The sequence below is a fragment of the Alosa alosa genome, chromosome 5, assembly GCF_017589495.1.
Source record: "Alosa alosa isolate M-15738 ecotype Scorff River chromosome 5, AALO_Geno_1.1, whole genome shotgun sequence".
NCBI lineage: Eukaryota > Metazoa > Chordata > Actinopteri > Clupeiformes > Clupeidae > Alosa > Alosa alosa.
In genome coordinates this window covers 21,490,708-21,515,513 of record NC_063193.1, presented here as the reverse complement: position 1 = coordinate 21,515,513, position 24,806 = coordinate 21,490,708, and the positions used below count along the sequence as shown (strand labels likewise).

The following is a 24,806-nucleotide window of genomic DNA, read 5'->3' as shown; positions in this document are numbered from 1 at the left end:
CACCACTGCCACCATTGCAACCCCCCTCCTCGCTCAATTGTCAGAGTTCACTTATTTTCATCTAAACAAGGACTCGCCCGCCGTTTGTGGAACAAATAAGTGATGCATTAAGGCAGTTAAATCTAAATTTGTCTCCTGTGTGGTGCACAGAGCGGCGCGGAGCAAGCTGGGGGCAGGCGCGCTGGATGCACTTGGTGTGTTTAATGGGTCCACAGTAAATCGCTGCTAAGTGCCTTTACCAATTTGCCCCTCACAGCTCAGGAGAGTAAAACAAGGGAGACAGAAGATGCATGGCTAGAACGGAGGGGTGGGAAAAAAAGGAGCACCCGAGAGGAGGATCAGAGCTGGAAGGGTGGAAAGATAGAGGAGAGAGAGAGAGAGAGAGGACAGAGAGAGAGAGAGAGAGAGAAGGAGGGAGAGGGACAAAGAGAGAACGAGAGAGAGAGAACGTGTGAGAACGAACGAGAGAGAGAGGGACAGAGAGAGAATGAGAGAGAGAATGGTAGAGAGGGACAGAGAGAGAGAGAGAAGGAGGAGGGAGAGAGAGAAGGAGAGAGAGGGACAGATAGAGTGAGAGAGAGAGAAGAGGAGGGAGAAGGACAGAGACACAGAGCAAGAGAGGGCAGAAAAATGGTGGAAAAGATCAATTATTTTTCAAATTGCTGTGGAGGGCTTGGGGAAGGGAAGGGGCATCGGAGAGAGAAGGAGAAAGAAGGTGCTCGGTGGCAGGCTCTGTTGTGCACTTAACATGGGTGGGTGTGTGCCAAACAGCTACACACTTGTTAGGGAGATGAAAAAAAAAGGCAAACTCTTAGGCGGCCTGAAATATTGATGGCGAGAATGTCCCCACGGTGGTCCTGCGTTAAAATTTAAAAAGACATTCCCCACGCAAAAGAGAGGAAAAAAAAGGAGCGCAGTCCACGCTACGATGTCGTCCGGCCACCACGAAAACAAGTTCGAGACCGCTCCGGCGATAGGCTGAGACATCACTAACGCAGTCATAACACAATGGTTCCTAATTGGATATTTGGACAGTGATAGAAAGAGCGTGAACTAAGCCAATAATAGACTGCTTACAAGAGGGAAAGGCAGTGCAGAGGTGTAATCAGTCACCCCTGTGTGATACAGATTCAGCTCTACCAGCAGGCCGGAGCTGTACCCACACACATTTATGTGCCCTCTTTGGGTTTTTTCACCAAACGAGCATTAGCGATTAGAACGCTTGAGCCTTGTTTGTTTTCTACTCCCCCTCCCCCCTCCAAAACATTTAATCGTTTTGATTTTGTCCTCTTGAGCTTGTTAAAACAATGTTTTACCATCTATCACCATCAGAAGACTGTCACAATAATAAGCCAAATGAACATGAGGCCGATTGAACAGGATTGGGCTTTTCTGAGGGGACCGTTCTCTTTTGTTCAGTCACCTGATTGCTTCTTGCAAGTTTTGGCGTTAATGAGAAATAATTGCCTCTTCAAGCCGCCTAGAACACAATAGCATGCTATGAGAGATAAAAATAATAATAATAGCAGTTGGAAAGCAGTGTGATGAATGCTTCCCTGGCAACGGGATGGTTTTGATTATTTCACGTTAAATGAATTACTATTGAGCAAAGCAATGTCATTTGGTTTAAGTGACATTTATTGACTGTCATTGTTTGAATGTCTCTGAGCCATCTCTCAGTGCTTTGTCAAGCAGTCGTCAATGGAAACACTTGGAATAGGAATTAAGTGTAACAGTGTTGACAGCAGAATCCCACAAGCCATAGAGAGAGAGAGAGAGAGAGAGAGAGAGAGAGAGAGAGATGCTGTGTGTGTGTGTGTGTGTGTGTGTGTGTGTGTGTGTACAAACATGATTTCTACATCCACATACAGTGTAAATCCTATGTCTGTGATACTACACATCCTGTATGTCTGTCCCCTTAGCAAGTTGTGTTTTCAGTCAGTGGCTGCGGTTGCCCACCCAGTGCACCAGCACGCCCCCTCCAACCCAATTAGCCAAAAGTAGCCAGCTGAATCGAAGTGTCTGTCACACGAGGGCACCGGCCTTATAGGCTTTCAAATCCAACCCCTCGTTAACCAATTAGCCTGGTATTTGATTAGCTTCAGTAGCCCGTGTTTTCCAGCATTTTCCATGCACAGCTTTCGACCAGACAGAAATAGTAGTCATTATTGGCCTGTAATAAAATGCATTTTTTGCACAGGAGCCCGAGCAAGCCCAAACGTACGCCGCAGTGCTTCTTGTTCCGTACACACAGACTCAGGCCATTACCTATTCCCTCGTCTACTATTTATGAATGAGTTTCGACTGCATGCATGCTCTCTCAGCACCTCTGTGGTAAATACATGTGTGCAGTCTGTCGTGCACCTCCTCTGTTTCCCTCCAGAGCTCGAGAAGTTGTGAGCGATTCTATTCAGATAGATCACTAATTTGGGCCCGAGGTCATGGTGATGCTTTATTGATCCCTTCGGGTCATTCGGCTGAGCCACAGGGACAGGTGAGTTGTTGTGTCGTGTTTGTCAGGACTTTTTTGGAAGTCCTGGAGTGTTATTGTAGTTCTGTTTTAGTGCTGTGGTAATGCCGTAGTCCTTCTGACTGACTGAACTCACAACAGTCCAAGTCCAACTCAATCTCATGGCAGTGAAGTGAGATTTTTTTTACTACGTCTCCCATGGGTTTGATGTGACTGCTCTTCAAGTGGATTGAGCAAGAAATTGTGAACAGTTATGAATAATGAAATCTTAGAGGACGGCCACACTGACAATACTTCAAGTTAGGCCGAAGGAGTGCTGAATACTAAAATATGATACTACTTTATTGTCAGTTTACACTGAGATCTTACCACATACACTTATACAAGACAGAATACATAAAACAATTCTCAACAAATCTTACAGCACATCACCTACTGTAATGTCCCCTGGATTAAGAACGCATTGGTTCAACTGGTTTTGTTGGTTCAACTACAGAGTATATTGGTGTAAAAAATCATTTTTATGTCTGTTGTGTGTGAAAGAAAGGACTCTAAAACACCTGTTAGAGGCCAGAAGCTCACATACCAAAGGAAATCTATAATGGTAACGCAATTGTAAAATGAAATACTGTAGCTTCTCACAGGATTTGATTTCAGCACTGGCTTTACATTCTTTTAGTAGCTCTTGCCTGTACACATTTAGTCTAGTCTAGAAAACAGTCTTGAACATATATTATGCATGCTGCACAATTAATAGCTACATTTCTGAGATACATTTTGACTAGTAGCTCTCATGCAGTGGAAGGAGAAATGGTTTCAGATAAGTGGATTACTGGCAGTTGGCAGACCACAAAAATATGATCAAGGGTCACAATTGATTTGGGCTCAGGAGCACTCACAGCCTCCAAATGGGCATAAGACACTGGCTAATAAGCCCAGCTGTGCTCGGAGCTCCTCACTCAATGGCCCTCTCGAACAGGCCTGGCATCCTAATGACATGCCAAATGCCAATTTATTTACGGAGCTGATTTAGGCCTTCCTTTTCAGGGCTGATGCTTGATGCCTTTTGTCAGCGTGTGTGCGGTGAAGAGTTCTAGCAGGAAGTCACAGCTTCTGGAGTGCCTCGTTTGCTCCGAGAGTTTGCTTGAGTTCAGCTCACGACAAGAAAATATCAGTTAGTCCAGCATGGCGACAGAGCCTTAATTTGGATGGTGATGGTGGCTGCTCCTCCTAATGGCGCACCTTGTGCCAGATGCGCTGAAGATTTACCAGAGTGTGACAACAGATAGCTGACAGTATTGTGAGTTTTGTTGTGTACCGCTTTGTTCACTTTCTCTCTCCCTGCTTGTGTGTGTGTGTGTGTGTGTGTGTGTGTGTGTGTGTGTGTGTGTGTGTGTGTTTGTGTGTGTGCGTGTGTGTGTTTGTGTGTGTGAGCTTGTGTCTTTGTGTACCAATTAAATAGCATGTCCTCCCTAAATAAATGTCATCGTCTACACTAAGAGAGTAAATTGGTTGGTGTAGGGTGTAAACAGGCGCTGGACCGTAGCGAGAGCGAGGACCGTTAGAGGAAATAAGATGCATGGAGGTAAGGGCTGGGGGGCTCAGGCAAGTCACAAAATTAAATCCCCAATTTCTCCAGACGGACCCGCAGCGATAGCCCACTCACGTGTTATCTGAGCTGTGAAAGTGGCTGACAACACGAGACGCATTATTATGTCTGCCAGGTTAGGTTATGTAACATAATGAACATGATTTGCTTTTTTGTTCCCCACACAGTGCCACATGAAACTTTCCCAGTAAGAGTTGCTTATTGTGTTGCTTATGACACAACTACCGGTAACTCAAAACATTCTTCTTTTTCTGAGTGGGTATTACATGTATGTTAATCACTACTCCTCTTTCAAAAGGATCCTGAAAGATATTAGATGTTATTATGCATTGTTATAAACCTTAGAAAATGTTAGAATATGTTTCCCATTCCAATTGTCTTAGTCAGAACCAGCTTTTGTGTAAAGAGTTGCAATATAAGTATTAAGTATAAGTATACGTATATATACTTTTTTGATCCCGTGAGGGAAATTTGGTCTCTGCATTTAACCCAATCGGTGAATTAGTGAAACACAAACAGCACACAGTGAGGTGAAGCACACACTAATCCCGGCGCAGTGAGCTGCCTGCGTGGCCTTCGAGGGGGGCAGTGAGGGGTTAGGTGCCTTGCTCAAGGGCACTTCAGCCGCGGCCCACTGGTCGGGGCTTGAACCGGCAACCCTCCGGTTACAAGTCCAGAGTGCTAACCAGTGGGCCACGGCTGCCCCCCCCAAGATTATTAATATTAATGAACTATTAATTAAATGAATTAACTCATTCTGAATACGCTCTTTGCCCTATCTTTTCCATGGCCCCCGTTGACATGCATCCTCAATTTGCATGGTATCTTTATAACACTGTTTTCATAATGGTTTATCAGATAGGTCTTTCTCCGCACCCTCTTTCTGTTCCGGAGGCCTTTTCTGTTGTGGAGGCCTCGTCCAAGTCTCTGAGGCAGTCATGGTTTGAATAGTCACAGTAAACCCGCGTGCCTGCTAAATGCATTAGTTGCAGGCAGGTGACCAGTCAAACTGCGTTATCTGTATCCGGCGCCACAGACAAGGAGCTGCTGCTTTTGAAGATTGCACAATGCATGTCATATGGGAGAGCACATAGTAATTTGCTGGGACAAGCATGAAATATTTCCTCTCCTCCCCCTTTTTTGCTTCTTTTTCTTTTCTCTTTTGGAGACATCAAAAGGATTGTAAATTTCCTGAAACTGTGAAATATAGTTGCACAATTGATATGAAGAGATTTGCGGTAAAGTCCTGTGACTATCATTTATTGCAGCGTAGAGAAATGGTGTCTTTGACATATTAATCAGTGTGGTCAAATTATTTGATGTTGCGACAGATTAAAATGGACGCAGCACTATGAAGTCGAAGAGCTAACCCAAAATGTGAGCCTTTGAGTGTGAGTTGTGAATGCAAGGAAAGACTCCCTTTGCTCCAGTTCGGAAGGGTAGTAAGTATGTTTGTTGAACATGTACTGTAACTGCAACTGTGTACACATGTTTTAAGTAAATTATGCCTGTGGTCTGATGTATTTATATAGATGAGGCTTTGTTGATTTCATCAGATCAAAGATATTTTTCTTTCTAAGCCTTAGGTTAATCAATGCATAGTACACATACAGCAATAGCCATGACAACACGTTTCCTATTCATGTCTACTTTTGCCTAAGGGCAAAATTACTGCTCTACTTCTCCTCTCATCCCTTACCACTACTACTTTAGATTTCATCCACTATCTTGTTCAGGGTTTACGTAAAGAGAATTGAGCTTCAATGACTATATAGAATGCCCAACTTCAACTCTGGAAAGCCAGATTTAAAATCGTCAAAGCCTTAAAATGAAGTTAGTGTGTGTGTGTGTGTGTGTGTGTGTGTGTGTGTGTGTGTGTCATCACATTATATGTCTTCTTTAATTTACATACTGTACATGTTAATACGTTCACAGTAACTAGCACCTCATCTTCCGAATAAAAACAGCTACGATTTAATGGACTATACTCTAAATTAAACTTTACTGTAAATCAACTTTGCAGAAGTTGTTAATGTACTGCAGTCTCACTGAAGCACACACACATACACTACTGAGCCTGACTGAGTAATCAACTAATCACATTGTTTGCATGTGGCAAAAATGGGAGGCAAGGCCTAATTGTTTGTTATTTCTCAGTTGGTGGCCCTTGGTAGAGCAGTGAGTCTGTCTTGATTAGAGCTGCTGCTACAGGGCTCAGCTAGCCGTAAGAGGAATCAAAGGGTTTGTTGTATATCTGCTTTTTCCCCACTACACTCCCTTAAGGACCGACACTGCTGCACACTCCAGTCTGTAGATCCCTGTTCAAATCACCACTCTGGAGACGGAAACAGGGAGAGTCAGATATCAAGGCAGACAACAACGACTGGTGGAGTGAGGCACTTGGGTGTCACGTCCATCTGTGGATATCACACTGCGGTCCCTGATGTCGAAAGGAACAAAAGAAATCTATGGCTCTCCAGGAGAAAGTCTCCTGGAAATGATTTGTAGATATCAGGATGGAAGATGGATTCCTGTCTTTGCAGCTTCTCGCGATGTAATACATAGTTGTACTGAATAAAAGGCCTTAGCATGAATCTCAATCATGCACGCCATGCCTAAGGAGCTTCAGCAAAGATACCTACAGTAGTATGATACAGTAGTAGATACAGTACAGTGTGTATGTGTGTGTGGAAGTGAGATAAATGCCCATGCTTCAGGGAGTACTCAGAGTAGGCAAAGGAGCTTTTACAGTAGGCAAGAGTGAATCACAGCTCCCTCTCCTCTCCTCTCTTCTCTTCTCCTCTCATCGTCTGTGGTCAGTGGAAGCCTATTCTTTTGGTCCCTATCTTCTCCTGGCTTGCAGTCTGTGTGTGTGTGTGTGTGTGTGGCATGGCAGCGAGGTCATCGGTGAGGCTCCTGCTGTAACACACTCGCTCGTAATTGCCACGGATACGGCTGATGGGGCCGTCCAGGCTGACCCGCTCTCTCAGAGCAATTACCGGGCTTTTCATAAAGTTGAAATGTCATTCCGGCTTGGCGATTCCGAACGGCCACCAGTCCCTCCTGTGATCCAGCCTGGATAAAGCCGGAGGAGACTGTGTCACCTCCCCAGAGAGGGTTGGGGGCAGCGTCGGGGTGGGCTGTCGCACATTAAATATTTATACAGTAAATACCGAAATTAATATGCGCCTAAATAACTGCGGAAGGAGAGCTCATTGCTCATTCTGGAAAGGAGGGGGGCTCAGACTGTAATGAATAGCTAACGTCCTCACGTCAATGAGCGGGGGTCGTGATATTGATCCAGTAGCCTTTGTGTGCTTGTTATCATCTGCATAAATGCATAAATGCCACCCTTCAGATTATGCTCTTGCGCATTTTGAAGTGGCAAGTTTTTTTTTTATTGTTTTGTTGTGTTCTGAGCCAAAATTATTCATGCATGCAAGATGTGTTTGAGATAATATAATACAGGCGTATACCCAGTATTTCTAAGAGATTGGATTGGAGAAGAGTTAACAGAGTGAAGGTACTAGTAAGTTTAGAGCTCTCTGACTTCAATGCTTTTGGACAACACTGTTGGATGACACAGATGAATGCTTCAGTTACAAATGCATTAAAGGGTTACTTTTCCATGACATGCGGGGGTCTTACTAAGGTTTATCCATATCTTCACATACTGTATGCATAAACCTTTATACAACCAACCAGCAGATGTATCCCCAGTGTACAGTGTAATTGTATAGGGCTTAGTGCTGCCATTTTACAGCTATTACCAAGTAAACCTCTGATGAGGGTAAATGCTCACTTTTTCTCTCTCTCTCTCTTCTCTCTCTCCCTCTATCCCTCTCTATCTCTCTCTCTCTCTCTATCCCTCTCTCTGTATATCTTTCTTTATGTTTCTCAGGACACAGAGATCCTGAACACTGCCATTCTGACTGGACAGCGCGTCTCCGTCCCAGTGAAGCTGGTGACCGTGGAGCAGGACGGCACCGTGAGGGAAGTGGACGGCATGGTGGGCTGTGCGTCCACCGATGAAGACGTGGTGAAGGTACCCCCCAACTGCACTCACTGAAGCTTAAATCAACACCACACATTGATCTTTGTCTTCTCTCTCGGTTTTATCTCTCCCAGTGAAAATTCCCATCACATTTAATCTTGTTGCCTACAGTGTACCTCAAAGGGTATTACTGCTGTTGTTGTGGCAACGTGTAACCATAAAGCCTGAGACGTAGGCCTACTCTTTTGTAGCATGGATCCACTAGAACGTGCATATGTATGCATGTTGTAAAAATAGCCCTGACAGAAGCACAATGCCATGTCCTGGACTCTGCCCAAAAACAGAGGTTGGATCTTCCGACAGATTCAATATTGAAGCAATTTCCTGTTACAAGAAGGGAGGTGGCTCTTTAAATACAATCAATACGGCCGAGCAAGAAGCGTTTTCCCTACCAGCAGAAGAAGAGAAACTACAGCAACAAAGCGCGTTATTAGCGCTAACGCTTGCCTTCTCAATTGCTGGCTTTGTCACCACAGCACCAGAATGTAGGATGTCTGTGTACCTCGGGTGGGAAATTGAACTGAAATTCTTTGTCAAGTTTGTCGCTTGAAAAGATAAAGCAAACAGAACTGTGTGTGACCTAACTGACAATTGGAAACAACCAACATGACAACTTACATTAGAAGCAAACAAATACCTTTGACAGATTTTCCCGGAGCCTTTAACAGGGTATAATTTTCTCTCTGAAAGTGACCCAAGGGAAACTGTTTAATTGTACCTACCGGTATTTATAACCACTTACCTTATAAAAGTTGTCAATATACTGTTATACAATAAACAATATACTGTAGACAATACTGTTGTCAAAGGTAATATTTAGGTTTGCAAGTAAAGAGTTTTTTAAGATGTACTATTTTTCCCAGCACATTGCAATAAAGGCTAAAATGTGATGCAATTTTTTATTAAAAACATATGAAATGGGAAGAGTAAAATGCTGCCCTATACTGCAATGACAGCATTAGCAGTCTTAAGGATGGCTGACATGAGTTTGAATCAGCCTTCATAAATATTTATGTACACTTACATCAGTTGTCACGAAGGACAAATGTAAGTTATCACATGAAGAGAGCCCAGGACTAAAGCATTACTAAACCATAGCTAATGTCATGTCAGAACAATCACCTGGTACAGTCGAGGTGGGAGAGCATGCTGGAAGACTGCTCTGTGGATTACGCATGGAGGGAGTGGGGGTGCGCGGAGGTTGCCGTGGTTTCCAGTGTTTCTTAATTGCGTTTTCATGGGCTGAAGGGTGGGCTCATGATGGCGCCTGGATAAAACAAATAAACTTGTCAGCAGTGGTCCTCGAGGCTTAGCATTCAAATCCTCTATTTAACGGCACGCCGTTAAGCGCCCGGCGTGGAGGGGTTACGCGCGTAATTGGCTGTTGTGAAGATTCCCCCAGTAATGTCCGTCCTAATTGAATCTGACAAAGAGAAAGAGGGAGTGGTAGCTAGTGTCTGGGAGAGGAGGGGGCTCCGTGTGTGTGTATGTGTGTGTGTTTGTGTGTGTGTCTGTGTGTGTCTGTGAGTGTGTGTGTTTTGTGTAGAGATGTGGGGGTGGGTAGGGGGTTGTAGGGGTTGTTGGAAAGGCGGGTGCCAAGCATACAAAACAAAGAGGATTACAGATTGATCGTTTTCTTTTTTCCGATCCGACATTCATTTAATAAAGCGGATGCTTTGTTTGACACGTCTCAGCTGGTTGCATGATTGAAAGTGTCCTCTGAAAGAAAGCTGGGCTCTGTGGCTGTCTGTGTGTAGATCGCCAAGCATACAAAACAAAGAGGATTACAGATTGATCGTTTTCTTTTTTCGATCCGACATTCATTTAATAAAGCGGATGCTTTGTTTGACACGTCTCAGCTGGTTGCATGATTGAAAGTGTCCTCTGAAAGAAAGCTGGGCTCTGTGGCTGTCTGTGTGTAGATCATCTGTGTGTGTTAGTGTGTGTGTGTGTGTACCTATCTTGCGGGAGGGGGCAGAGTTACAAGTATGAGATGCAAGCGAAGCAAACTACGCGGGGCTCGTGGGAGGGAGCAAGGTGCCCAAGACAGCCCTTCTGCTCCTAACCTGATCAAACTTTACCAGATTAGCATCAACTCTCTGGAAACCTGTGTGTGTGTGTGTGTGTGTGTGTGTGTGTGTGTGTGTGTGTGTGTGTGTGTGTGTGTGTGTTTGTGTGTGTTTGTGTACGCTCTCTGATGATAAAGTGAATGAATTGGTAAGTGGATTAGTGCAGCACACAGCAAATACCCACACCTCTCACTCCTGTGTGTGCCATCTAATAGACTTTAAGAGGGCTAACATGCAGCCGGCAGAAGCCTTTCCAATGCACATCATTCTCTCCTTTCAGACTCAGCCAGACAGGTTATCAGCCTACTAGGCTAAAAAGAGCAAAGAGAAAAGAACCCTTCCCTGTCTCATATTTCAGCTGCTTTAAAAGCCCCTTTGAAATGGTACCAGGCCATTTTGGAATTGTTTTTAAATTGATTTAACTGATTTTTTAAACCCCATTCATTGGCTTGTGGTGTGTCAGTTCACATCCAAAACAGTTCACTGTCAGTCCCTGTTAGGAATCACCTTAACCTAGAACAGTAAAATGCATAGTGTATCTTGATAGACATTTAGATGAGGCCTTTTCTAATACAGCTCTGGCCTGAAATGCAAACTGACTTGGTCATCTGAGGAACATGACCAGAGTTTAGAGTAGTCTTTTTTTGTTGTTAGAGCAAAGCTAGAGACCCCAAGGCATCACTTTGTGTTAGCAACTAAAAACTAGAAAAACAAAAACTTGTTCCCACACCTTTTGCCATGTGTTTATCAATTTACTTGCTGACGGGCTTACTTTTATGTTCTCTTTTGTGTTACTGTTTTGTTTACCTTTATTCGTTTTGAATTAGGCTAATCTCTTCTTTCTATTTGTGCTGGCTTTTATTTAATTATTTACTATAAGTTCATTTTTGGTATATAATTTTTTTCTTGATGTATTTAAGCATTGTTTTGGTCTTCCCTTCTCTTTTAATGTGTCTGAGTCCATCTGTTAGCAGCATTGTAGAATGCTAAAGAACTTTGCAGTCAAATGCATACATTAAATGTACAAGCACATATTAGTTGATATTGGTATTATCTACTGTATCTACACCCCTCCAGAGGGAGTTCCCAAATCCCCACTCCCATACATTTGATATCAATTAAAGGTCCTAAATGTCCTCTGTAGAGAACAAAAGCAGTTAGTTCAGTAGTATGCATGATATGGGAGATAGTCAAGTGTACAAATAGAGGACAAAATTGGACTGCTGGTAGTCAGGAGGATATGCTTTATACAGATAAATCTCTACTACTAGATTAGTCTGTCATTTACCTTTTTAAAAAGCTTTCAGCATTCAGCAACACAGTATGGAAGGATTTGTTGAAAGACACATTTAGATTTCGTAAATGACACCATTAACACTTGATGGAAGTTTCAGAAAAGAGCAGTATGATTTCATCTCCAGAGTGTGGAGTAGACTGAAGGGCAGAGTGACCTTGAGCAACCCTAAGGAGTACAAGGTTGTCATACAAGGCTTCAGCCTGAGCTGTTGTAGCCCCCCACACTATAAACCCCCATAAACGTAACTGGCTCTCAGATCAATAACTAATTAGCCTGTAATTACTTTACAATGCTGACACATCCCCACCCAAAGAGCCTGTTGAAGAGGCTCATAGTGGCTCTCACTAAAAAGGCTCCCTCGACACTGATCCGTTTCCGTAATGGACACACCTCGCTCCGCTGAACTGTAACTCAGGCCCAGGGAGCTCTGCCGGTCAGGGGAGGGTCGTTTGCCAGCTTCCGAAAGATTTCTGGCCTGACCCTCCCTGGTCGCCTCTCTGAGGAAAGCGGCCATTCTCCGCCCCCCTCATCCACCCCCTGACAACTGGGTCCCCCCTCCTGAGGACCATTATGGCTCTTCTGCTGTGCATTAGCGTGCCATCAGTCGCACACAGTGGAACAGCCTGCCATTACTAGCCTACGCTAATGCTCTCTCTGTCCCTCATCCTATCCTCCACTGTCCCTCAGCACACATTTAGACCCATCGCTGGTGAGGAGTCTTTCACAGATGCACTGTGGACCAGGAGCGATAGCAGTAATAAATACATCAAAGAGCTTATCAGCATTTAAAGTGTGTTAGCCATCATATTCTATACAATGGTGATAATAAATAAGGTTGAAAGAAATCTGTCAGGAAAAGCTAATTATGTGCATTATGGTATCCATTCTACAAAGATTGGGGTTGAAAGGCATACAGTTTGCATATTAGTAAACTACAAACCCCATCAAGCAGTATGACTGAATGAGGTTGAAGTTCTAAGGGAGGAAAGCCTCAGACTCCTTTTACTGTAAATAACAATACGACTGGGGCTTCTGGGTTTTTACAGAGGAATTATCTGGCTCCTTCTTTGTCTCGCACTTTAAGGAAATCTCCTTGCCGTGTATGTGTGTGTGTGTGTGTGTGTGTGTTAGGCAATGGCATGATAGGATCCATATGGGGAAACAAACAATGAATCGAATGCAAAACACAAACAGCAGCTCTGGGGGGGGGGGGGGGGGGGGGGCAGGCACCACACACACACACACACACACACACACACACACACACACACACACACAAGCTGCAGGTAAAGCGTCACCTGCTCCGTAATGACAACGGCTCCTGTTTGATATGCAGGAATCTGCCAGTGCCAGGCACCTTGTGTTTGCACACCAGCGTGTGCATCACCAATTACAGCTCTTTCAGAGCCATTTCCCCCCCAGCCCCCAGTGCTGCGAGTGTGGCAGAATTCAAATGTGCCCTGTCACACCAAAGAGGACATTTTCTGCAGGAGTCGTGCACCTGAACCAAATTTTTTATCCCAGCAGTGCCTCCTGCACACAATAACAGCCACCTGTATTAAAACGTAGTTCATCTACAGGAACGCCACCTATTACCGCCTATGCAAACCAAGACGGCGGATTCCTAAAGAAACGCAAGCACCCACACTATAAGTGTATCTAAATTAGCTATGTACCAATGACATTTTACTGTGACTCAAAGAGCTGTAAACAGTGTTGTAAGGCTGCGTGTAGAAATCCGCTTGGAGCTCTAGTGGATTTTTTATTTGTGACGAGAATTCTCGGTCTAACCATTCATGTGCCGTGTGAAAGGGTAGAAATAGGCTCCCACTAGCCCTGCACTAAACTCAGAACGTGGTAAACAAAATAGGATATTTCAGGCAGGAAAAGCCCTGGTAAGAACCAAACCAGATTTAGTTCAAATCTACACACCTACTGTATGACTACTGAAAAATGTAAGGTTAATTTATCAAAATGTTATTTTGAAGTATTAAAAAACATTGTTGTTTTAGAACAGTGGTCCCCAAACTACGGCCCGCCACCTCATTTTGGGTGGCCCCCCAAAACATGTCTCTGGTATATAGCATCCGGCCCGCACGGGAGTACAACATCGTCAAACTATAACCTCCGTAATTTCCCCCATTCATTCTCTATGGCGAGTCTAACAATACACATGTAATATTATTTTTGTCCACTGGTGGTTGTCTGCTCAAAGTATTCTAAAAGTGTATCAAGACACAGAGTTCACACATTTTGAATAAAATACACTTTTGGGACTCCCAGCTAATACCTTTGGGAATGCTAAAGTCTTTTTATTAGTATTATTTCATTTGAGCTACATTTTACATGGTATGATGGCAATATAAACACAGCTAACAATGGTATTAAATTGCAGTAGCCTATTAGCCTGGCTAGCGCCACCACTTCTCAATGAGACGTGGTCTGGGAACCAAATCAAATTTTCTCGTATTTGAAAAAAATGCCCAGATCCGTTTATTGGGTGCCACGGATGTCTATCAAATGTGTCTGTGCATAGCTCATCATCGTCTTGCTTTCCCCCCTGTTCTGTGATTGGTTCCCTATCTGAGGCAAACATTAGGGTGGTAGTTTCTAGGCTGCCTTAGCAGCGTGAATCAAATCGCGTGCAAGGCAGCATGGGAACACCCAGGCTAGTAGCCTATGATTAAATGTAATGGAATATTCAACTAAGGTAGACTGTTGTTGTTCACAGCACAAAGCTATTTATGGTTACTGATATACTCCAAGTCTCTGGCCCTCTCTTAGAGCCAGGCATAGTGAGCTGGCCCTCGGAAGAAAAAGTTTGGGGACCACTGTTTTAGAATTTTCGAACGAAAGGGGCGGTAGTTGGTGCTTTTACGATATATATTACGTTTCATGTAGGGAGTCTTTACTGTTGGTACTGAGGTGAAATACCATAACAGATTGCATTTTTCATAAGGCTAGCATCAGTTAGCAACTAGAATAACTTGTGGAAGTGTGTAGCCTATAAATGTCAGACACTATACCTGTGCCCTACAAAAAAATGGGCAATTTCTGATATGTTTCAGACATTGATGGTGTAGCAATTTCTCTCACCGGCTCACATTCTATTCTCGCTGTTCAGAAATCCATTATTGTATTATGACACATTGCTGCCAATTCTACCGTTTATCATCCATTTCCCAGCATAGGATCTCTGCAGCTCACTTTGGTGACACTGAAGTGCCATTACTGCTGTGTAGAGCAAGTCAAGGGAAAGTCAAATGAAGCTGTAGTGTCTCAACTCTCTCCTTATGAGGGAACATTGTTTTCACTGCATCAAATACTCATCGGGGACACGGTCTGGAAAGGCTTATACCACTAATAATAATATACCCGGAGACACATTCAGGGCACACTTGACTTATATCCCTATGCAAATACTTATGTAAATGGCTGAATCTCTTTTTTTACCACTAAGTCCAGAGTCCTTTTTAACTCTCTTTTTCCCCTCTCTCTGTGTCCCTCTTTGTCCAAGCCTGTGTCTCCCACACGCCGTCTCCTATTTCATATTCCTTTAAAATGTGTGGAATTGACTCCTGTGTTATGTATCTGATTTTATATCTCTTTCCCTCTCCTCTCTCACACTGTTACTGTGAGATAGTGTGAGTGAGCTAGTGGGCTGGCATGCGCTGTAAACTTCAAGGATTGTCTCTCTGTCTTCATCCTCTTTTTTTGTCTGTATATCGTTTCAATATTGCTCTCCTCAGTCTCTCTCTTTACCCTCAATCTCTGCCATCAACACTGCATTGGAATGGGCCATTAGGGAGCAGTTTGGTTCCAGGTAAATGCGAGGTGGCGGGCAATATGATTATCCCTATGATTTTTCAGAAGAAATGCTATTAGACTAAACATATAAGAATGATAACGTGGGGAACCGCTAAAGTCGTCTGGCTTCATTGGGAGAGCCTGCCAGGCAGCCTCGTAATGTGCACTAGGTGCACAGTGGATTGATGTGCTCTGCCCCCATAGGATATGATTGAGAGATGGAATCTCAAACGCGTAAAGAAAGTTTGCTGTCCCTGAAATCCCTTTCTCCGGTGCCAGGGGACCCAGCTGCCTCGGGCAATGTCACATTCAATGCTCCAAATTTAAATATTTGTCTTATCCTCCCGAGTGGGAGAGGCCGTTTAGATTCCAATTTAGTCCAACTCAGTGCGGTCAGATGGAGCGGCGGCGGCAGCAGCGGTGAGTTGTTTTTTGGGGGGGTGACTGGGATTAAGGCGTGATTTATGGCGTGAATGCATCAGCTACGTCCAGCAGGGGTCCCTCCGTACACAAACGCGTGGATGACAAAACACGGCAGCGTCGGGCGGCACCCAGTAACAGCCCCCGTTGGCTCGCACCGAGCTGCTGCTCGGGAAATAATGTGGGGAAATAACAAGGAAGATCCAGCCCCTTTTTTACTCTGAAAAGACCTCTCATTGCCTGCTTTTGCTTTTGAAAGGAGGTGCCCGCGCCGTTCCCCCAGCCATCCAGGAAATGAATTCACCTGCTCCTCTTGCCTGCTTTCTCTGCTTTGAAGCCCTTTTTTTTTGCCCTGCCTTGTCTTCCATTTTCTATCGCTTCCTCCTCTTTCACTCTCCTCTGGCCTGGCACAAAGCAAGTGCCAATTCTTCCGAGTAATTTGATGCCCGGGCCTATGAAATGATTGGTCTATCTCGGCTCCGGCAATGTTTTGCATTGTCAGCTGAATAATCCACCATTTGTCACAGTGTGGGAGAGCAAGCGCTGAAGTTTTTGGAGGTTTGCTGTGTGCGTGTACTGTATATGTGCATGTGTGTATTTGTGTAAATGTGTCTGTGTGTGTGTGTGTCTGTGCGTGTCTGTGCCTTTGTGTGTATCTGTGTCTTTGTGTGTGTGTGTGTGTGTGTGTGTGTGTGTGTGTGTGTGTGTGTGTGTGTGTGTGTGTGTGTGTGTGTGTGCACAAATACTTTGATTGCACAAACTGTGTTGTGGGATACTGAGAAGACAAACACGTCCTGATTGGTTGAGTGGTTGCTTTTTTTAACATATGACTAAATGTATTATACGGTTCTTCAGAATGCTGCAGAAAGTTCCATTAATATGAAAGGACCTTCCCAACGTTTGGAGGGTCCAATAATTCCGCATAATGACCACTGCAAAGAATTAATGACCACTGCCAGTGGCAATGGATTTTGTACTTCTGATTCAACAAGTCTTTCATCAGTCCTTGAGTAGTCCATTCACTTATGACAATGGAGCTTCATTGAAAATGAAAGTCAGCAAGTAATACTTTGCCATGAAACATCTGGAACTTAAAAGTTGTATTTGTGTGGCAAACTATTTGTTTCGAAACGGTAACAAAATCATTTAAAAAGACACATGTGAAGGTTCTTTTCTTGGCAAGTTCTAGAATAAGCGTGATAATGTGTTGTCTACTGGTCATTATCTGAATATAAGTCCCTTCCGGACAAAGCAAGACCAAGTCCTGTTCACCCTGTTGGGACTTATGTAAGGGATAATGTACTGTATTGTCCGCCGGTAATTATCAGAAAATAAGTCCCGACAGGGAGAATTTTCTGATAATTACCGGCGGACAATACATTATCCCGCTTATTACACAGCTACTTGCCAAAACGAGAAAAGAAACCTAACACAATGGGTCTTTAAAAATGATTTTGCTACCGTTTCGTGTCATCCGCTGACAAAATAAATAGTTTGCCACACAGATAGAACTTGACAGTTTCAGGTGTTGCGTGGCAACGTCTTACTAGCTTACTTTCCCTTCAATGAAATTCCATTACAATAAGCGAACGGACATCTTGCGGAGGGATATGAAAGATGTTAATCAACCCGTTGCCATTGACAGCGGTGATTATATACTTTGCCGGTGATTATGTAAGGGATAACGGTCGCCGAGGTGTCCTGTTATACAGAATTAATGGACGAGGGCGAGGGGCAAAGAACTCCCCGGCGCGCAGCGGAGGTGGAGTTGCCTCCGGTGGAGTCCATTAATTCCATATAACTGGACACACCTCGAAGGCCGTTATCCCGCTTATCACCCAGTTGCCACTGTAAAGCAAAGGAAACACGTGGTTCCGTTTAAAAAGAAGCTCACTAGTTCAGCTTGTTGTACAATTTTCGTTGGCCCTATAACAGTGATAGCATGGACAGTTAGCTTGTTTACAGTTGATTCCATTGTTGCGAAGCCTGCCTCCAGGCTCAACTGTTGTCCTACTATCGTTGTTATAGTTACCATTCCTAAGCATTGATATGAAACAGCGATTAAACTTTTCTTTTACCAGATCTACTTCATAGGTGTCCTGTTATTCAGAATTAAAAGCCACCCCGCCAGCCAATCAGAAAAGAGTATTTATTTTCTCCGGGTGATAAATAGATATAACATAGGTCCGAATGTTGGGAAGGCCCATTCATGTGAATGGAACTTTTTGCAGCACTCTCAAGAGCCGTGTAATAATGTCCATTATACAACAATTGGGTTCTATGGAACTATTTTTTTTTTTCTGATTGGCCGAGAGACGTTCCATGAGTTGGAATATCCCTGGACATTTCAACTCAGATTAATAAATCACTCCGCGATACAATGATTTTGACACAATGTTCTCATCCCAGCTCTGCAATGGGTCCCTAATATCTTTTACTGTCTATGGTTACTTTCAAACCATAGCAAACAGTGCTTCACTTTTAAGCCACACAGTCAACTCAATGTAATAAATAAACGAGGATGCTAATTGTTCTCAGCATTGCCAGCATTGTGTATAATATGATTGTCACTTGGAGGAGACTTGTAGATAACTGAGCATAGTTAGCAATGTTCTAGCATCCCGTCAGGCTGTGCAATAATGTCCATTATACAACAATTGGGTTCTATGGAACTATTTTTTTTTTTCTGATTGGCAATGGGTTGGAATATCCCTGACATTTCAACTCAGACTTTGCAGCTAATAATTTTACAATGTTTGACACAATGTTCTCATCCCAGCTCTCTTTCAAGCAATGGGTCCCTACAGTATCTTTTACTGTCTATGGTTACTCCTTAAAACCATAACGAAACAGTGCTTCACCACATCTGTGGATTAAGCCACACAGTCAACTCAATGTAAAGTAAGATAAACGAGGATGCTAATTGTTCTCAGCATTGCCAGCATTGTGTATAATATGATTGTCACTTTGAGGAGACTTGTAGATAACTAACGTTAGCATAGTTAGCTAACCGCTGCTAACCTGCTAGCATCGTCACGTCAGGCTGTGCACAGTAGTGTAACATTTATTCACCATAAATTAATAAAGTTGAGTGGTTCTGCAATGTAGACTATGTTTCCGTTTTTTTGCAGTACCATGTCCCTTACATGGCATGGCCCATCCTTGTAACATGCATGCAGCAAACCTAGATAAGAATGTGATTTCAGCCCGACTTTCAACATTTCTTTCAAGAAGACACGTAAACCACAAAGACCCGTAATGAGGGATCTGGAATGTTGGTTACCTAGCAACCAAGACGCTGTCTATTGAAAAGGGAACTATTTTTTGGTGCGTAAAGAACGATGTCGAAATTAACATTTTTAAACAATAACGGGATTGTAGGATTGACAATAACAGCCCTCACCCACCTGGAAAAAAGAGACTCATACGTGAGATTGCTGTTTATAGACTTCAGTTCTGCATTCAACACCATAATACCACAACAACTCATCTGCAAACTTGACAAACTGGGACTCAGTACCTTCCTCTGCAACTGGCTACTGGACTTCCCTCTGTCAGAGGCCTCAAGTAGAATGCGTGTTGGCAACAATACCTCAAGCAGCATCACACTGAGCACAGGAGCCCCCAAAGCTGGAGTGCTCAGTCCGCTGCTCTTCACCCTGCTGACGCATGACTGCACTGCAACCTACAGCAACAATCACATAGTGAAATTTGCTGACGACACAACTCTCTCATCACCAAGGGCGTGAGACTCAATATAGGTTGGAGGTCGACCATCTGACCACATGGTGCAGGGACAACAACCTCCTGCTGAGCGTCAGCAAGACCAAAGAGATTGTTGTTGACTTCCGGAGAGGTCACACCCAACACCTGCCACTGACCATCGATGGTGCTGTGGTGGAGAGAGAGCAGCACCAAATTCCTGGGGGGTGCACATCAGTGAAGACCTCTCCTGGACCACCAACACTACATCACTGGCGAAGAGAACTCAGCGCCCGCCTGTACTTCCTCTCAGGAAACTCAGGCTGAGCAAGTGCTCCACCAGCCATCATGACCACATTCTACCGAGGCACCATTGAGAGCATCCTCTCCAGCTGTATCGCTGTGTGGGGGCCGGAAGCTGCACTGAATACAACAGGAAAGCCCTGCAGGCGCATAGTGAACACAGCTGGAAGGATTATTGGTGCTTCACTCCCCTCCCTGAAGGACATTTACACCACCCACCTCACCCATAAAGGCGACCAAAATTGTGAGTGATGCAAGTCACCCCGCTCACAATCTGTTTGATCTACTGCCCTCTGGGAAGAGGTACAGAAGCCTCGCTCCCGCACTACCAGACTCACCAACAGCTTCATACACCAAGCTGTAAGGATGCTGAACTCTCTCCCTCCTCTCCCCTCCACCCTCAGCTACATAACATCCTGGACATTGGACCCAAAATGGCCGCCTGCACTACTCCACTTGCACACTTGTACACTTTGCAACTTGTTGAAAACACCTGAAAACACAACACTTCTGCTGCTCTTACATAACTTGCACCACTATGCCACTTTCTTTCTTACTTAGATCAAACAGAACTACCCCAGCCTTTTATTGGCCTGACTTTGCACTAGTATTTTATTGACTGTCTATGCACAATTTCAACCAAATTTTGCTGCTCTTATTTTTTCATTATATGTGCCCTCTTATTTACTTATTTACTTACTTTTTTGTTTACTTGAATGTTATGTTTGTCTGTGGACTTAAATTGGCAAAATATGTCTTGTCTTCACCGTGGAATAGTGAGAAACGTAATTTCGATCTCTTTGTATGTCTGGAACATGTGAAGAAATTGACAATAAAGCTGACTTTGACTTTGACTTTGATGTTTTCAGATTATTTAGTTTGTGGTAGAATTGTTGTATAAAAGCAATATAGCACTCGTGATCGTGGGATTGGTCATGGATATTCCCACGGCTGTTGTTGCCTGCGCCACTCGGCCTCCGGCCTCGTGGCTACGGCCGAACAACACCCGTGGGAATATCCATGACCAACCCCACTCTCACTCGTGCTATATTGCTTAAATAATGACTGGTGGACAATAGCCTGCATTATGCCTTACATAAAATAATGTTTTTCAAAAGTATCTATGCAGTTTCCTTACACACTGGTGTTTTAAATCCCATCTACATCTCTACTAACTGCATGTACATGTTTATCAAATATTAATTCTACAGTGTTTGGAATTATTTTTTTAGTGGAGAGAATGCATCACACTACGGGCCTTTGCATACTGACAATCAATGTGCACGTTTAATTCTAACTGACAAAAATGTCGATATGCAAAGTGGAGAGCCATAAATGTAACAGGACTCCTTCTAAATCATTGTGGCTTGTCTGGTGTTGTTGCTATGTAGTTTGCATAAAAGTGAGAGACTCCCGAACAGTTTTTATAATTTTGAAAAAAAGGAAATCCTCCATTTTCTTCAGATGTATTTACAGAAAATTGATGGGGAAAGCTGAAAACATAAGATAATTTTGCCTAATCGGAGTCTGTAAATGATGTGTGAACCGTTGGAATTGAATTGCTGCACAGTGCATTTTCCCCATGGTAATTTTGTATTTTGCTGTGAAATTTTGTTACTAATAGCTTTGGAGATGTTTAGGGTATATACCCCCCCCCCCCCTTCCACACACAGACACACAAATCTCTGAACGATTTATGCGAATGTCCTCTTGGGTGTGAGACTGTAGCCTTCATCCTTGTTCCAGTTCAACCATAATTTTTTCTCCTTCCCTCTCCCTCCCTCCCTCCCTCTCTCTCTCTCTCTCTCTCTCTCTCTCTCTCTCCCTCTTTCTCTCTCTTTTGGCTTTTTTGTGGGGACAGCTGTCTGGCCTCTGCTCCGCAGAGGAACCTTGTGCTGCCATGCACTCTACCCCTCCACACACACACACATACACACACACCCTCCCCACGCCATCCCCCCACCTCGCTCTTTAAGAGAGAGACAGAGATTAAATCAATTTTTCAGTGTCATCAAACCCATGGCTCAGCTGTTTGTGTTGACAAAGGGGAATGTGTTTACACTGCCCCTTGTAGCTGCTGCAGAGTATGCCATCAAGCACTGGAGACTGAGACAAACAAGTCCCGGGGAGGAGGAGCAGGGAGAAAAAGAGTGGCAAGAAAAGAGCAAAGTCACACATCTTATCCGTCGCGCACAAACATGTCTTCAGAAAAGCAGACCCGGCCAGTGTGTCACAAAGATGCGCTCGTAACATGTTGCTTAGCTCTAATTAACGGCCTAATCAGTGGCGCTATTTAATTTTAATATACAGGTGGAAGCTATTGGATCTGACACGTTTGTCCTTGTTTGGATTATAGATGAGCATGTGACTCATCGCAGCGCTTTCCGCGTTTCATTACAGTGCCATTAGGGCTGCAGATTTCCTGTCTAATCGCATGGCCCTTGACAGGCAGGCTCGACAGATGCCTCTCCACACTCAGGCGCGGGCCAGCCAGCTTTGATATCCCAGCCCCTGCCGAACCAACACCTGCCTCTCAATATAGATGGAGAGCGTGAGAGTGAAGGAGAGGCTCACAGAGAGGGAGAAAGATAGAGAGACACAGAGTGGGAGAGATGCAGAGAGAGAGAGAGTGTTAGAGAGAGACTTGAGCAAATCTGATGAAGTACAGTTAATGAAAGGGAGAGGGGAGATGCTGAGACTCCTGGCAAGAAAGATGGAATTCTGGGTAACTGCTCACTCAGTGGTGCACACAAGAATGATACTCTGGCAGACAACAGGCCTCATGGAAAGAAAAAACTCCTCCTGCCGTGTCGTTGGTAATAAGTGAGAAGTTGGGGGATGCGTAATAATGTTCTTGAGCATATTAGACATCTGACTGTCACCATCGTTTCCCGCTAATCTGAGAGCACCGTATGGACAAGAAAGGCTTTTATCATTGTTGACAAAAAGATGTTCAAACTCATCAGCTTGCCGACACTCATTACCACTTAATATCAGTTAATTGTGGCGTATTTCATTCAAACTCAGTGTTAGGGAAATGAATACTCTTTTCCCTCGCTGCCTATTCAACATAATATCTATTTGCTCTTCAGCAAATTTTCACACTCTTTTTGTCTTTAAATGAAAAAGGAGCCCTCATCTTATTACTAGTCTCTTTCTGAACACCATCATTCCCTTGATGGTCTCATAGTTATACTGAAATTACTCTTTGTATCACATATGTATTGTATTATTACAATGTAATTATATGATATTTTCTTTGTCATAGCATCCCATAATGTCTTCACATTTAAGTGTGTGTGTGTGTGTGGTGGGGGTGGCGGGGGTGAGGGGTTGGCATGGCGGTGGTTGAGCTGAGTATGTCTGTGTGTTTAGGTGACTTGATAGCCTTCACAATGCTTCAGAAAACCTACACTGATGTCTGCTTCACTGAAGCCTTGACTCTAAGTGTGTGACCATGAGAGAAAGGGGTGTGTGTGTGTGTGTGTGTGTGTGTGTGTGTGTGTGTGTGTGTGTGTGTGTGTGTGTGTGTGTGTGTGTGTGTGTGTGTGTGTGTGAGTGTGTATGTGTGTGTGTGTGTGTGTGTGTGTGTGTGTGTGTGTGTGTGTGTGTGTGCGTATTGGGGATAAATATGACAGGAAGTAAAGCATCGGTGGGTATGGCAGGGCCCTGAAAGCTCTCTGGCTGATAAGGGAGAAGAGATGGAAGGAGGTCACCTCACACATGAAAAGCCTGTATGTGTGGACGCTACAGTAAATGCCCCCCAACGGGCACACACACACTGAGACACTACTCCAGCAAACACACGGCTAGGAATGCCTACAGAAGCACACAGGCATGCACTCATGTCACACACACACGCACACACACACACACACTCACACACAGACACAAACAACACACACTGATTCACTCTCATACAGACATGTTTACACCCACACACATCCACAGATTTGCACACAGACACACACACACACACACATCCACATATTTGCAGACACACACACACACACACACACACACACACACACACACAGATACATTATTTATATATTTATTTGATCATTATACACATACACACACACACCCACAACCACCCGATAAACACACTCACACATACATACACACGCACACACACACACACACACACACGCACACACACACACACACACACACACACACAGGCACTCTATTAAAGCCACATCCGCGTGTCCCCTCTGTGACCCTGAATAGGAGTCAGAAAAGTGTGACACATCCACAGCTCTGGTATGCCGCACTCTGATGACTGCTGCTGCCACCGGCAACCAAGCTTCAGCGTTCCGAGGAGATGGGCGGTCTGTATCCTAGGGCAACGTCACACTCCTCGACAGCCAACAGAGCCTCATAAATGTCCTTCAGATTCCACTGTCATTCCAGTCCTGTAAAAGTATGGGGAGAGAAATAGACACTGAAAAAGAGAGATAGAGAGATAGAGAAAAAGAAAGAAAAAAGAAAGAAAGAAAGAAAGATACAGTAGGTAGAGGGAGAGAGGGAAATTAATGTCTCTATGCTTCCATGCTTTTCAGACAGTGTAGTTTGTATCAATATCGTCAGCAGATTGTCAAGGCAGCGACCCATTGTGGAGTCGCATTAAACAGACTCAGTCTCTCAGCTTGACAGGACAGCTGCTAGACTAGAGACATGCACATCATAGGAATGAGCACAGCTTTGCTAACAAGAGACCAGCAGGTGCCAGTAGACAAGCTATAGAGTTTGGTCAGTAGGTTGTGTACATCATTTTTACCCCTCATAATCAATTGTGTGATCTATTCCTGAGTTGCATGTTGTATTCCCTGTTATTTAGATGGCTCATATGTTATCATGTGTTTTGCAGCCTTATTCCATGTAAATATACTGCTCAAAAAATTAAGGGAACACTTCAATCATACACTGGATCGGTAACCTTACTCTGACACTGTTTGGTTCTGAGCACAAGTAAAACTTTTGAGGCGAGTGTTTTATTTTGCAAGGACATTCTGTGAATGTAGTTTGAGAATGGAGAAAAGGGTGGAAGGTTTCAAAAAATGTGTTTTAAC

The 24,806-nt window shown here is 44.0% G+C and overlaps 1 protein-coding gene across 2 annotated transcripts in view; it reads left to right on the top strand.

Moving 5' to 3' along the window:
• si:dkey-215k6.1 (transmembrane protein 132C) overlaps nt 1-24,806 on the top strand; it is a 187,859-nt gene that overhangs the window by 149,794 nt on the left and 13,259 nt on the right. For both annotated transcript variants that reach the window (XM_048244171.1, XM_048244170.1), the window contains exon 5: nt 7,981-8,124. In XM_048244171.1, coding sequence (XP_048100128.1) covers nt 7,981-8,124 — 144 coding nt within the window. The remainder of the gene's footprint in view (nt 1-7,980; nt 8,125-24,806) is intronic.